Genomic DNA, 16,200 nt, shown 5'->3' on the forward strand with positions numbered 1-16,200 from the left:
TTTATTGTCCTAAAAGGTGATGACAGACACAAAAAAAAAACACACATCGTTGCAAAATCAATACATTCATCGCTTCGCTCAGAATCTAATACACATCGTGAAAAAAAAAAATCCTACTAGAACAAATTTACAGTATTAAACCGTATCTAAGTATAAGTGACAAGTGTGATAAAGTGAATGAAAACAGCAGTAAAAATAAATTATAATATATGCCTTGCCTGGTTCGCATTTCGGTATGTAGGTCCAGGTACCATTATTACACGTGGCGAGATCGTTGTTCCCGCCGGCTGGCTCGTACTTGGCGTTGCACTTTACAGACAATTTGTCACCGTGTTTCGCTAAAATGGGACCACCGACAGTTTTCGGTACATAAGGAGTGGAATCGTTTGACCGAGTGATGTTCACGTGACCTTGTTGGATAACCGGCACGACACATGGAGCTGTAACGCACACATTTATACCCATCATCATTATGAGATTACGGTGGTTTTTTTTTTTAATACGATCGCTACGAGAAATGATTATAATGTACATTTCGGTACTTTGCAGTTGCCGACGAGCACACAGACAAGTCGTATACAATATGATATAAGTATATATAATATTATTTTTAAGCGACCATATGTCGGCTGGCAAATTAAACTCACCTAGGCACAGCGGTGGTGGATAACGCCACTGTCCATCGGCAAGGCACACTGTCGAAGAGTTCCCTACAAGAAGCATTCCGTCTTGACATCGGTAAATAATCGTCGCGCCTAGACCAGTGCCGCTTTCAGTGTTCTCTAGCCAACCGTTATGAAGCTCTCCCGGAGATCCGCAATCTATCTCTATCGTTACATTTTTATTGTTTTGGGTGGATTCAAAAAAAAAAAAAAACTAAAAAAACTAAAAGGGTGTACAGCCAAATCAATGTGAATCACGATTTATTAGGGTTTCCCGAGTTCCAATAATATGCAAATAGCTAATAATAGTAACACTTCCGCGCTACATATATAATAATCTTATAATCTTATCAATATAATACTTTGTATAATATCTCTGTTTCAGCGGCAATATTTTTTTTAATATTATGGCAGTATATGCTGTAATTTATGCCAACAAAATAAAACTATTTTATAGGTACATCGATGAAGATTGAATACCTAAAAAAAAAATATAAAAGAACAATCGTTACGCCATTATTGTACCTACAGCCATAATGTAGAAAAAAAAACGTAAATTTAGAAATAAAGATTAAACACAATATATTTTAGGTTTTAAATTTTCAAATTGAAACTATGTTAAGAAACATTTCGTTTTCGTAAGTTTTTGAAATCTGCACTCGAGTCCGATATTGAAAAAAAAGTGTAATTTTAATTCACTATAAAAATACGAAGGTATATAAATCTAAATAACCTAACCTTTTGGTACCTCCTATAAATGGCTAATGGCTATAATAATAATATATTATCGTGTGACTGCATGTGTTGAATATCTGACGACAAAGGTTAGTTTTTAAGCATATAAATTTAAAATCCCACACTAAATCGTTTGCTGCGTGCAGTTGTCATTTTCTTCCGAGCCCGCCTTTAAATTCTCATTTTTTTGCATTTACCTTGACATATTGGCGTCGTGCCTGACCACTTGCCGTCTGCACCGCACCGCCTAGTCGGCTCACCGGACAGTATGTAACCGTATTTACATTCGTATGATACTACCGAATTGTAGGACGTAGACGTGAATACCGCGTTTCCGTTGTACGGACTTTCGGGAGGACCGCAGTCAACCGCTGAAACCACAACACACGCGAAAACAACGCCAAACAGTAACTGAACGTAAATTCACCCATAAGTTATGTATGCGAAACACTTCGGGCAGGTAGAGGTATATTGTCAGACATTAACCGGTCAATACACACATATTATATTATTATTTATGTGTTTGGTATAAAATATTATGTCTTCCTAAGTTACGTACCTAAACGTTATATTACTATGTGGTCCGTGGCTGTAATTAATTCGACAGGTTATGCATAGTATGGTTTCAATATTGAGCGTTAACACGCAAATTTTTCAGTCTATAAACGGCTCCATAACATTATTATTATTTATTTAATTATTAGCTACGACCGGTCTAAATTCGATTTTATGCGTTTGGTTATTATATGGTTGCTGAACCGGATTTAGAGAATAATAATAATATAGTGGTTACTAATTATTAGTAATAACTCATCGATCCAGGACCTCCTCTAGCTCGTCATAACATAGGGGTGTATAATTTAGCGACAAACAAAAATAGCCAGTCTTAAAGTATGGTGGACCTGTTCAAGACGTATGTAGAAACCATTATTATTGTCATGAATTTATATATTTTCACTAGACAAAAGCAACTATGACATATTTATACCTACAAACGGTTTTGTGATGTAACGTTTCGATTTGTATGGGATATGCGGTTTATCGGTACTCGTAAACGGTACCACGCGGTTATCAAGACAAGAACACGATTACCTACGTATAGTTTTTTAGGTCTATTATAGCGAGTGTACGAGAAGACTGCAGTAAAACCCACAACGGTTTACCGTCGGAAATCGTCATAGGTCGGCAGAGAACGACCACACGCGAACTCGGCATTGAAGTACTTACGCACACACGAAGGTAAATCTTTTGGTACCCAATATCCGTCTGAATGGCAGAGACGTTCCGATTTCCCGGTGAGTTCGTAACCGTCCGAACACTTGTAGAACACGCGGCAACCGAAGTCCGAACAGTCGCCTTGGTGCCAACCGTTGGCAATTACACCCGGAGTGCCGCAAGTCCTCGCTGAAAGCAGAATAACACGGTTAGCTTAAAGCAGGGGTCGCCCGTAGGCGCAACTAGACATTTGAACAAGGGGGTGCTTAGCTCTAGGTTGTGTCTTTAATGGGACCTAACACCATTATTTGCCTATATGTAAACAAGTAAATACAACCACTAAAACAAAACAAAAACCATAATTCCGGGCCCACACAGGACAGTCCAAATTATTTTTAAAAACAGAAACAAAACAAAAATCATACTTGGTGTGATACAATGTTATATTATAAACAATGCTATTGTGTTATAATTGTAATTCGATAAATTATATCAATTTTTCATTTAAAATTTTTAAACGATTTTTTAAGGGGGGGCTAATTTTGACTTAGGGGGTGTTAAAGCCCTTAAGCAACCCCCCCCTAGTTGGGGGGGTCGCCAAATTTTTCCAACAAGTGAGCCACATTAAGAATTTCAAGTATTATCCGGCGATCTACAACTATTTGTTTAGGTGTACTATTTATATTATTTCATTCCACGTACTAATAAAATAATGTATAACAATATTATTCTATTTAATTCTTTCTCTATTGGAAAATTGTATGTTTTTCTTCGTTAATAAGTATACTGTATACTTTGTATATAAAGCGTAAAGGTGGTTTAAACTTAAAGATTACGCAATTGATCAACAGCTGATATTAGTATAATTCATTTTTAATAAGATCGACCAATATTTGACTTAAGATCGACCAGTCGATCGCGATTCACTGATTGGCGACCTCTGGCTTAATAAAGTATACACGGATATACAATCGCTATACAATCGCTCCTATATATTCGAATAATTTACAATAATTTTTTGACAGTTTCCAATTTGATACATAATATTATATTATATAGAACGATAAACACCGATATACGAATCATCTATTAATGTAATTATTATAAATCTATATTAATTATTAACTCAGTAAACCATACACTATGGATATGATATGGTGTGTGTGTGTGTGTGTGTGTAGCATTATTACATAGATAGTTGCTGGAATGCAATACATTGCATCAATTAGATACATTATTATGTACATACATAATTATACCTTATTATACCTATAATTATACCTTTTCAAACATTTAGCTTTGAAAATTAGGTATTAAAATTTGAACATACAATAATTCAATAACGAATCCTGAATGGTCGAAAAAGGATAAAATAGAGAGGTCGTTAAGAGGAGAAAATACGTTATATACCGTAATCACGCTGTGATGAAAATGTAGAACAGTAGAAGATGGATGGAGAATACCTATCAGCGTTCACAGGGTTGTTGAGGAGAAACCACAGCCTCTCACAAGTGTAATATAAAATAATCACGTCCCCGCAGATCGATAACAATAATAATATTTTGTGTTGAAATAATTTTAGAGCTTTAGGAAAATAATAATATACCTGCTATACTTATTCTAAGTATACAGTTAAAAGCGTCAAAGTGAGTATTTTCCGTTTAGTAAAATGTATTTGATCTGTTGGAGAAAAAATGCTACCTAGTTAGAATAGTTGTACTGATTTATTGTCATTTAATAATTTTAATATTGACACAGCATCATCGGAACAGCTCAAATGAATCGTCTAAGTAATTTAAAACACTAACAACATTTATCTTAACAATAATAAATTATTGTATAAAGTACATTTCCCTGGGGCGTCTTTTATAATATTTGTATTAGGTACCTGTGTTAAATAAAACACTCGATAAAGATGATAAATGTATTTAAAAATGATTTTGTCAACAAGAACCACTGTAACTTTTTTTTTTTTTAAACTATAAGATATATGGCTTTGAACATTTAATTTAATTTTTATTTTTAGCATTGGAATATTTGTCTAGTCATTAAAAGAACAGTTATAGCACGCAGGCCGTACTAAAGAACATATAAAAACAAATAACAATAAATTTAAAAAAAAAAAAGAATGTTGATTAAAAAAATATCTAAATAGTAAAGTGAAAATATACAATTTCACATTTAACAATTAACAAGTATCAAAATATAAAAAGTGTAATACTACTGTCTACTGAACACTTTTTTTAAAAATATAATTATAATACGTACAATTACCTAATTATTATAGGTACAATAGGTAACAGTTTTTCTGTATGTATTGATCTCAATAACAACACTGTTACCAAATGAAAAATATCAATATAGGTAATACAAATTTGATTTGTAGCTCTACCAGTTTAAATAATTAAAAAAAAGAAAAACGGATGTCTTCTTTAATTTGTTTTTAACTTTTTCTTGAATCATTAATTGTTAAATGTTTATAGAACTGACATTTTTTTATTAGATTTTTTAGTTAATTTAGTAAGATAATGAAAGTTTAATATAATGATGTGTTATCAATGTTTTTAATTTTAAATCACTATTATCATAAATAATAATAAGAGTATATTATTATATTATTGAATAGAAAAATACCATATGTGCTTGCTAGCACTATTAATAGATTATTTTAAAAACTGAATTTTTATTTTTTAGAATCAGAGCACAGCTCAGGACATAGTAAAGTTATTTATCTAATCCACCAACTAGTTTTATAATAAGTTTTTAATGCTTTATCAAAATTTAGTTTTGAGATTAATGGAAATAGCTTAGAAAGAATAATTTTGGTTCGGATTTGGGTGCAATATAGATACATCAAAATTAAAAAATGTCAATAAATGGTATTACAACAGCTCCGTTTGTAATAATCTTGTAATACATTTATATAACTGTACGTAATCGACTACTGAGATTATTTAAGATTTTTGTATAACAGTGTAAATAAAAAATACCCTAAATGTGTGAAAAAAACTATGTGCAGTAATAATTTGTATCGTAGCCACATGATTACGTGTTTTTAATTGTTGTTAATCTCTGTCGGCGCCATACAGAAGTTTCACAATAAAGGTTTAAGACTTACGTTCACATGTTATATCTGGTCCAAACCATGAAGCCGATATGTCCATTGCCAAGCATTTGGCTCTGGCGAAACCTCTCATCGTAAATCCGTCTTTACATCGGTACTCGACTTCAGATCCAACGTCGAATGTTTGCTGATCCGCAAAAGCATTGTTACCTGCATTTTCGATTACACGAGGTGATTTGCAGAACACTGTAAAATACAAATAAGGCATCGGTGAGTAATTGATTTTGAAAAATTGTACCCATTTATATGCACACCTACTGCACTTATTCTGTACGGTTATCTCAGACGTCAGAAAAGATTTTCATTACAATAAGGGACTAGACTATAAATATTATACTATTTTGTTGTTACTATAATATATGTAAGTGTATACAGAGCTAACTACTAGCTCTATGTAGAGCTATGTATTTGTGTTAAGGACGATACTTGACTTGCTTTACTCGCTTCGTTGAAAATAGTAAAGTAATACGAAGAAACGATGATGAAGTTTTTTTCGAGTGTGAACAAAAATGATACGTCTAATATAATATGATGCATACACGATATACATTATTATAGGATGTAATTAATATTACAACAGCCAAGTACCTAAACACGTATTATTTTTAAAAATTCTTAGAATATAATGTTATAGATGAAGTATTAATAAACAGCGCCCGGGTATTATGTAAGTAAAAATATCTTCTCAAAAGTATGCTTTAAAATATACGAAAATTATTCTTTTTTTAACTTTTAAATTATACAAAAATATTAATAATATTGTCATGAAGTCATCTCTTTGTCAAGTAATTTAAATTATGATTATAGAACAGTTCAACAATTAGTGAAAAATTAAATTAGGTAACTAAAACTGTTCATTTAAAAATAACAAATAACGAAAGATTTATTTTTATTACAATGTAGAAAATATTTGGAATGTAATAGAATATAATTATTATTATTATTATTATTATTATTTCAAAAACATGCATTATAAATAACATAAAAACGAGAAAGTAGTTAGGTAATAGTTATTGTTTCTTATTTAATACATTATGTTTTTTTTTTTTTATTGAGCTTAAGCCCGGCAACTTTGGCCATTAGCTGTTTTTGTTGTTTTGTAGGGGGGGGGACGGTTGGTTGAAATACGTGTGTTTTTAGGTTTGGCAGAATTTTAAATTGGGCACCCTTAAGTTTCTGCCATGCCCTGTCCGGGGATGACCGACTCACTCTCTAGACAGTTGCGTCTGCCCAGAGAGAGGAGCCGCCCGTGGTCGAGATTCGAACCAGCTCAGCCACTCCGTACCCCACATTATGTTTATAAATCAGCAGAATATAAATACATTTGTGAAATTTTATGTTGAGTTAAAATTCCTTAATATAAATATGTAAATGTAAAATGCTTAGTTCTTGACTAATAAGTAATAACTATCAAAATTATTAATAATATATAATGATTAATGGATTAAAAAATATTCGTACAATGTATATAATAGTAACCTATATTATATAAAACATATTTAATTAAATTTTTAAATTATCACAATATATTATGTCCTTTTACTTACACATACACCAAATAATACATATTTTGGTACAGATAAATATATTATAATATTTTATAATAAATGCTTTTATATAATAATTTTAATGTTGAAATAAGTTAATATGTTTATAATTAAATTGCTGCGGTTGAAACTTAAATACTTCCCTATGTGTAATATCTATTACTAGGTACTTAGTATAATAGTATCTATAATTAATATGAATGATTTATGATAATTATTTATCATTAATATCGAATTTACTAAAAAGTAAAATACATCAATCCAGAAGCAATGGCTATTGCAATTTAACGAGATAATTATTCGCGGTAATTGTAATAGGAATTTATATTACTATTAAAATAACTAAATTGACATAATAAAATGACTCGTTCGAGTAAAAAAGTTTCTAGTCAATACTAGTATTTATGACCAATGCTTAATATCCACACAAAAAATAGTTACAAACCACTTTGTTTGCAGAAAGGCTCCACTCCAGACCACGAACCGGTGGCGTGGCAAGTTCTGTGGTCTCTGCCGATCAATTGATATCCGATTTCGCAGCTGTAAGTAGCTTTGTCGCTAAACAGTCTTCCGGTCATCTGCACCACGCCATGTTCCGGATTCGGCAATTCGTCACATTCTCTCTCTGTAAAGTAGATAAAAACAGGACGTTAATTTAAAACGTACTGAGGTTTGGTGCGTAACTCAAGCGAAGCAAAGAATGGCGATGATTGCGTCAACTGCTCCGAGAATTAATAAAATAACTCCACCAGAAAATGATCGTTTTTCCCGTTCAGTTACAACGAGAGTATTGGACAGTGAAGGTATTCTGTCAATAAAAATTATTTACAGCCCAAGTGGTTTATTTTTTTTTATCGTATTTAATATAATACACAATCTAAGGTAGTATTATATACGTAAAAGGGGCGCGAAGATAATGTTCTGAGATTTTTTACTGCTAGATTATAAAATTTACAAAATTGTCGCGAATTACCGACTGTAATAATATTAGCTCAGTTAGGTATTTATTATTAAAATAGCCGATACGATGATACTATATTATATAAAAAAAAATGCGAAAAATAAAAAAATACGTCTGGTCGGTATTCCTCATCGATATTTAAATATATGAAAAACCTTTTTTTTACGTTGTATAATAATATGCATGTGCATATATTTTTAGCGGACTTATCTCGATTTTTGCTGCGATCAAATACAAGTATTTTACTTATTTTTTAGAAATAAATATTAAAACATTCTGAATAAAGTAAACATTACTATTATATATATATTACATTCGAGATATGAAAACTTATCATACTACACAAAATGAGTGGGTTTGTTTTTCGTATTGATTTTTTTTCCATTCGAGTATCTTCATGACAGTAAAGATAAAAGAAAATATTTTCAAATGTACACGGGACTGTAAATAAAAATAAAAAACTGTTGTAGAGAACATAATACATATTATGTGGTATTGAGCGTTATACTGACGTACTTGATTTACTCGTAATCAATTTTTAACTATGTTTTTAGTCTTACTAAAATAACAATATAAAATTTTGTTTTTGTTCCATATAATTGTATGCATAATAGAGCATGCAGTATTATGGGTAGTTGAGGAGAAGGTTTACCCCTCCCTTCCCATGACATTTCAGACGCCCTATAGTATTCATACTTGAAAACAAGACTTGCTTTGATTTATTTTTTTGTGGCCATTCAATATGCAGTCTTTGTTAAAAATATCTAACCAGAAATAAAATTCTGTTGATGGTATATTGATTATGTGTTGTAATAATATATATATAATTGATAAACTTTTAGAAAATTATTTAGAGTAGGTGCCCATTACTCATAATTTAGAAATTAAAAACACAAATGTAATTTATTATTAATTGAAAATATGATTGTTTTCAAAAAAAAATTGTTTAAATAATTATTTAAAACTAGTTTTGTTGAAAAGTTGTAATTAAAAAATATCTATACTTTTGCCCGATATAAAATCAGAGAAAACTATATATTATATTCATTGAAAATTAGTTTTAATTCCACATTTCAATTTTGACCTAGAAATTGAAAAAAAATACTGTTCTAAAGAATATGTAATAACTTTTTAAATTGTTTGATAGAATAAGAATGATAACATAATGACAATGTCGAGTAGGGTGAAAAACTTTTACTATACATTTTCAATATACACTATAACACCTTTCCAAAGAATTCTTGCGGTACTTGGAAAAAAAAGCTTGAACAAATTTGAAACAATTAACTTGAAATGTACAGAAACAACAATACGTCACAACTCACAAGTATTAATGAAAACAATAACGAATGGTTTATCGACGATGGAAGTTTCCAAGAACACTCTACACCTTTTTTTCCATGAAGTTTTTCTCATTTTTAAATTAACTATATTTCATCAAATGCACAATATGAAAGCAAGTAAAATACGTCACAATTGTACAAGTTGAAAATTAAAAACAAACTTTTTTACAAGATAAAAATGTAGTGAACTAAATACAATATACCTATCAACATTTTCAACATTCTACACCTATAAATATATCTTCCTTAACCAGTAACAAATCTTAAATTATAAAAATAGTTTAAAGACAAGCGTTTCTTTCGAAAAAACATATTTCTTACAATACTTAAAACGTATATCAGTATTCAGTATGAGATTTAATAAAATGAAAATGATAACAAATTCTTTGATCAAATTTTAAATGATATACACTTCTTACAGCAGACAATTCTTGCTATGGAAAAGTCAATAAATAATATTATATATTATACAGGATGTTTCACCAAGGAAGGATGTTCACCTCCATATTTACTTTTACAAATTAATTCGTTAAATTTCTGATTTCTGGAATTTTTAAGTATACTTAGAGAGTAGAGACCAACATTTTTAAAGACTTTTTTTTCCGTTTTGAACTGACAGCAGAGGAGGGTCTGTTTGCACAATACTACTCCTCTGCTGTCATCGTTTATTGGTGACATTTTTAAAGACTTAGGTAGCTTTTTTTTATAATTTAAAAAGTGTAATTTAACGATACAATCGTTTCTTTTTTTCAAATGAGAATTTCCATTTATTCCAATTATGAGCGTAGCAACTGTCAAGGATTATGAAACGGTGGGAGGGGGTCTTAAGTATAAATTAAACCAAATTTTTAACAGTTTTCGTATATAAATAAGTAAATTTATCATGGGAAAAATTATCAATGGAAGGGGAGGAGGGTTAAACATCCCCCCTCCCTGACGACGCCACTGATTCCTATGCATTGTAAACCATTTGACTTTTTGAAAATGTTGATGTATCTTAATCTTGTAAATCGAAAGATTTCATTTTATGTAATAAGGATAATAGAGGTCCGTCGTCCATGGTAATAAATATTTGAAAAATATGTAATGTATTCCTAAAAATCAGAATTTGAATAAATTAATTATCAAAGGAAAAATGGGGTGAGCATGATGTGTTTAGTATAAAATGGTAAATCACGCTGTGTAGGTAACGTATATTAAATATACAAGCTAAGAGTCAAGCGAGTTGATTTAAAACCACGGTAAGAGTTAATTATTATTTTAAAAAGCAGTTGTGTATAATGAATTTCTTAAAAAATAATCAAGGAAAAAAATTTAAAACGATTGAATGGATATTATTTTATACTTAATTGAAAAATAAATTATCTTTGAGTGGGTTCCAGTGCGTTCGCACGGATGATTAACTTTGTCCTAACAGAATTAACCACGATTGAGCTAAAATGCGTCTGTTTTTTGAATAATTTCTCTCAGTCTGCAGATAAGCGCCGCCCGTGATTTGCATTTCGTTTGTACGAAACTTTGTGTTGAAAGTTGATTCTCTACACAAATACGACCAAGCAGAATTAATTAACAATAATAACTGTTATTTAAATGTATTAAAACGCCGTACAAACGTACAGTGTATAATATGTATATATATAAGGTACAAGCGCACATCGGACGTATCGAGTCACTATCTGAAATTATATTTCTGGAAGATGATAGGTCGTCGCAGCATATATTTTATGTTTATATACGGAGATAAGTGTATATTACCCACGGGCTACGACATTGTAATGTGAAGTTTAAGTATGTGGGAAAAACGAATTAGTTTACATAGTGGCGATAACAATAGGAATATATACATCCGACACAATATTATTATATTAATCAAAGCCTCGAAAGTGTAATTACAGTAGCGGCATATATATCGGGGGGGGGGGGGGGGGGGCATCCGGCTCGAAACAAAACAAGTTCACGCCAAGTTCTCTTTACAAAGATTAAGTTTAAATTTGCTTCAGTTGTTCTGAGTTATACGCTGCGTGGCGGTGTTATTGTCGTTTTTTATTATTATTATTATTCACTGAATCAAATCGGAAACAAAAGTATTATATTATAAGTTTAGCGACTGGAAATTAACAATAAAAAAAAATACCTCATTTTATTTTAGTGCTAGTTATGAAAAAAAATTACTTTTGTTTTATAACTATTTTTTGAGCAAGTTGTATCGACAATAATTAATAATTCAATAATCGTTACCGGTATACGGATATTATACGCAACTGTTATTTTAAACACTATTATATTGATTTATATAATATACTTATTTATATATTTTAAGTTGTATACGGTTCTTGTCCGAAAAGGTGAAAACTTAACACGAAACATGAATATTTACTGATACAATTTGGATGTTGAACGCTTGCGGTTTTGTCGGGTGTTTCATTTTGAGGTTTTGAGGTTTTTTCGGTGACAACATAATAGTATATTATATATCGATACACAGCCTATTACGATATTCCTTCTATTAATTATAGTTTCTATATTATATATATATATAGATATAGTCTTACTCGACGTTTTAAAGCTGTGCAAGTTCTTGAAACGTAAACCCTCCATTACACCACAGCGACCACTTTAAATTAGTAAATACTCGAGGGACGCACACGCACACACACAATATTGTATACAATAGTATTGAAGTATGTTCCTCGGTCTGTATACGGATCGATTTATACTCGGCACGGTGTATAAAGTTATATATTGTCTAAGTACCATATAGGCATAAACAATGAAGCAACCCGAGTTCGTTATCATCACCGATGGCCGAATTTTTCTGAAAATACCGGGTAAACATTTTTCACCAGTATCATCAACAAATATTATTATATTCAAAGGTCCACGTCACTACTAAAAGCCCCAGAGGCGTCTTCAAGGGGGAGGTGAAGGGAGAATTCGACCTCCTCCCGCCAACATACGTCGTAGCATTTTTAAAATGTTCTTATTTGTTTATGGCTAGTTATGTTCAGTGACTTAACTGTTTCTGATTACGTTAATACTAATAAAATTGCATAATATTATGAATAGATATTCCATCATATATTATATAGGTAGGTATTAGTTACTATATTTTTTAGTTAAATGTGTACATTTTAATACGGGTTTATAGTTAAAATTATATTATTTATTTATTTATTATACAATTACATATTATACCATATAATCTCTTAAGATGACGCCGTGTTTGCATCTTGTGTCATTTCCGTCTAACTAACACATAATACATAAACAATTTTACGTTCAGAATAATTTATTTTACATGGTTGTAAAAACAAATATTTATTTCATAGTTGCAATTTAAAACTAAATGCTGCAAAGACTTAGTTTAAACCTTAAAAGTTAAATTCCCACCTTTTCTACAAATAGATATAGGGGCCACCCCCGCTGAAACCGTTATTAATAATATTATTTATTACCATCGTTATATTATACTATTATATTATCTATAATGTATAATATGAAATATCTATACTGATAAAATATTGGATTTATTTTGTTTCTATTTTTTTTGTAATTTTAATCGGCCAACCCAATGAGTTTCAAAGAACATGGTTTTTTGCATATAAACCTTAGATAAATAAAAGGTAACAACACGTTTGTTAATCTCGATAAACCACAATGCATTAATAATTAATATTCGGTTTTGAGTTTTTAAATTGGCCATCAATAGGTAGCCAATTTTAATTTGTTGGTTGTATACTATTGTAATAGTAATAGTAATCAGATCTAATTGTTAAGTATAAAATCTTCAGAGTCCTTGGTCCGTTTAAATTTACTTGAAGAGTACTTGTAAACTTTACCGGATATCAACTCACAACTGCACAAACATACAATTGAATACGGTGTTATAATATAGAGCATAATTTTTATTCTACGGAAATGGTGTTTTTAGGGCAGTTGTTGAGTAGTTTATAATATATAGAGATAATATATCGTCTTGTGTGATTCAGTTTTTTATTGTTTTTATTGTTTTTATTATGATTACCTATTATTATTATTATTGTTATATATATTTTTTTAATATTTATAATATCATATTATCATGTATTAGGTAATATTAATAGTTTGATATTATTATTTATTAATTAAAAGTATAATTCATTATAGTTTAATTTTTTTCAAAATGAGTTTTAGAATATAATATTTCAAAAGGATCAAAGGATATACCTATACATATAAATAGATATAAATAGATTACATATCTCCATATTAAACATTCCTGCGCAAGCTACTGTTCTAGAGCACATAATTGAAATATCTGCACTCAAATTTGACATGATAATAATATTAATAACTTTTGATATTTATGTAAATAAAACGTTAAATATAGTTAGGTAGTAACATTAATAGCATTAAAATTTAACGTACTTTGTTTTGACCTAATAGGCAATTTTAAAAAATGTATAATATTGAATATAATATACTAATATTATAGGTAGGTATCCAAATAAAACGCTATACAAATTGGTATTTATATATATACGTAGTAATAATAAATTACTAATAAGAACACGCTAATTTGAAAAATATAAAAGTCAAAACATAAGACGTAGAGTTTTTGTAATCTTAAACAATATTTTTTGTTGAGAATTTTTTTTCAATAAGATCATTAAATTTTTTAAGCCATAAACTCGCGGCAAAGTTGGCTTTTGGAAGGGTTTATCGCGTGTTATAATATAATCTGACGGTGAACAACAACTACTTGGTTCTGAATACTCTTCATCTTAGTCGTTTATAATTATGATTATATTATACAATATTTAACAAGTACCTCTACAGGTACATATCATTATTACAATAATATTGTGTAAAAATAACATTTTGTCGGAGTGCGTCTCTATTCGAGTCCCCCAAAAGGACTGCTGCAGATGTGCACGTGAGTATAGGTGCGTAGGTATATAATAGTATAATATAATAATACGCACCCAACATTTATGCATAACAACATAATATGATCGAATCCGGGACCCCCTGCTCCCACCCTTCCACTATACCGCTCTGGCACAAACCTAATGAACCGGAAGAAAAAAATTTCTTTCCCAATAGCCGAGCACCGCGCTGAAACTACAATCTCCTTTGGCTTTGTGTGTGTGTGTGTGTGTGTGTGTGTGGGTGGGCTAAAGGTCCGTCCGACCGGAACACGCGCGCGCGCGCGTCTGTCTGACCTGTCAGCGGCAAAGCTTTTGCGCGATCGGCGCGGATGAGATATGGCTATTCATTTTGGTGCGGCTGCCGAAGCCGGCCGATGGGGAGGGGGATGGGGTGGGGAGAGGGTGGTCAGCAGCAGCGGACCGCCACGCAAAGGTCGTTAATCACGCGGAAATTAATACTCGCCGCGGTCACATTCTACATGCGCTCGTCCGGACATTAAAACCGAAACGCGCGGGCGCTATTATTAGGAAACAATTACACGGCCCGCCGCCCAATATGTTCGCGGGAAACGCGTGCTCTGCACCTCCATCGCGGCGAGACATATTATAATATGCTGTGGAGCAGCCGTGGAGGAGGTGGTGGCTGTAAATGCGGCCAGGGGTGGCGGGGGCGGTGGAGGCAACGACCCTTGCGCGCGTTAAACCGTACACGCGTAGTAAAACACAATATTATAATATCATTATACACGCACGAAAAATAATAATAAAAACGCACACATATTACGCTTAGGTAATATTTTATTCGTTTGATCGTTTTACACGCTTCCCTATATAGAGGACGCCACTCGACTTCGGACGCGAATAACAATTATCTCGCGGCCAAAGCGTTTGCTGCACTCAAAACGTCGTTTGTCGCGTATATTATACAAATTAAAAATGTATTTCATTATAATATGCAGTGCATAATATATGATGACATTGCGTGTTGTACAAAACGAGCCAAAACGATGGTAATTTCAAACATAAACGGATTTTATACGTGATAGTTTTTTAGGATTAACGTCACCGAGATTAAAATTATACTTTTTTCCCTTTTTTATAAAGCGATTTATTTCGTTTATTTTCGATGTATTTTTTTTTTTTTTCGAGCAGTCTCGGTAAGAGCGTTTTTTCGCACACGTGCTTTCATAGAAACACTCGACGACTGCACGTAATACACTTTAATATATATATATACAGTGCACACGACCAAACAGGTGCCCTCTAAGTTACATTCGTACAGAGGTTCTCGCAAATGTTAAGCTCAAAGCCATTAGCCAATATTCGAAGAAAAATCCCATTTCGCATTATAAAAACGTACCTGTACGCGTTTCAAATAAATAGTTCTATATATTTTCCGATTAAAAAATGATTAAATATTAAACACTCGCATCGTACAAAACTATAAAATATTAAAATATTAGTTAAATACTATATACCTATATATAATATAATATATAAGTCGGTTTATAATGCATGTTCCCCCCCCCCCTCCTCCTCATCTTTTAAAGTTTACTAATGTATTTATCATACTTCTGATTTTTAATATACTAAAAGACCATAATATTCTGTAATACTTAATTTTTTAATCAATTTAAAGAGTGTCCTGTACTGGTACAAACTTATTATTTTTGAAATGGGAACCGCACTTTTTTCTATTGTAA

At 31.3% G+C, this 16,200-nt stretch overlaps 1 protein-coding gene across 2 annotated transcripts in view; it reads right to left on the bottom strand.

The window, feature by feature from the left end:
- LOC132941043 (sushi, von Willebrand factor type A, EGF and pentraxin domain-containing protein 1) overlaps positions 1–16,200 on the bottom strand; it is a 93,655-nt gene that overhangs the window by 10,277 nt on the left and 67,178 nt on the right. For both annotated transcript variants that reach the window (XM_061008890.1, XM_061008891.1), the window contains exons 4-9: positions 7,729–7,908; positions 5,731–5,922; positions 2,625–2,801; positions 1,595–1,777; positions 648–827; positions 219–440 (exon numbers count right to left, since the gene is read on the bottom strand). In XM_061008890.1, coding sequence (XP_060864873.1) covers positions 219–440; positions 648–827; positions 1,595–1,777; positions 2,625–2,801; positions 5,731–5,922; positions 7,729–7,908 — 1,134 coding nt within the window. The remainder of the gene's footprint in view (positions 1–218; positions 441–647; positions 828–1,594; positions 1,778–2,624; positions 2,802–5,730; positions 5,923–7,728; positions 7,909–16,200) is intronic.

This window comes from Metopolophium dirhodum, chromosome 3 (assembly GCF_019925205.1).
Source record: "Metopolophium dirhodum isolate CAU chromosome 3, ASM1992520v1, whole genome shotgun sequence".
In the NCBI taxonomy this organism is placed as follows: Eukaryota; Metazoa; Arthropoda; class Insecta; order Hemiptera; family Aphididae; genus Metopolophium; species Metopolophium dirhodum.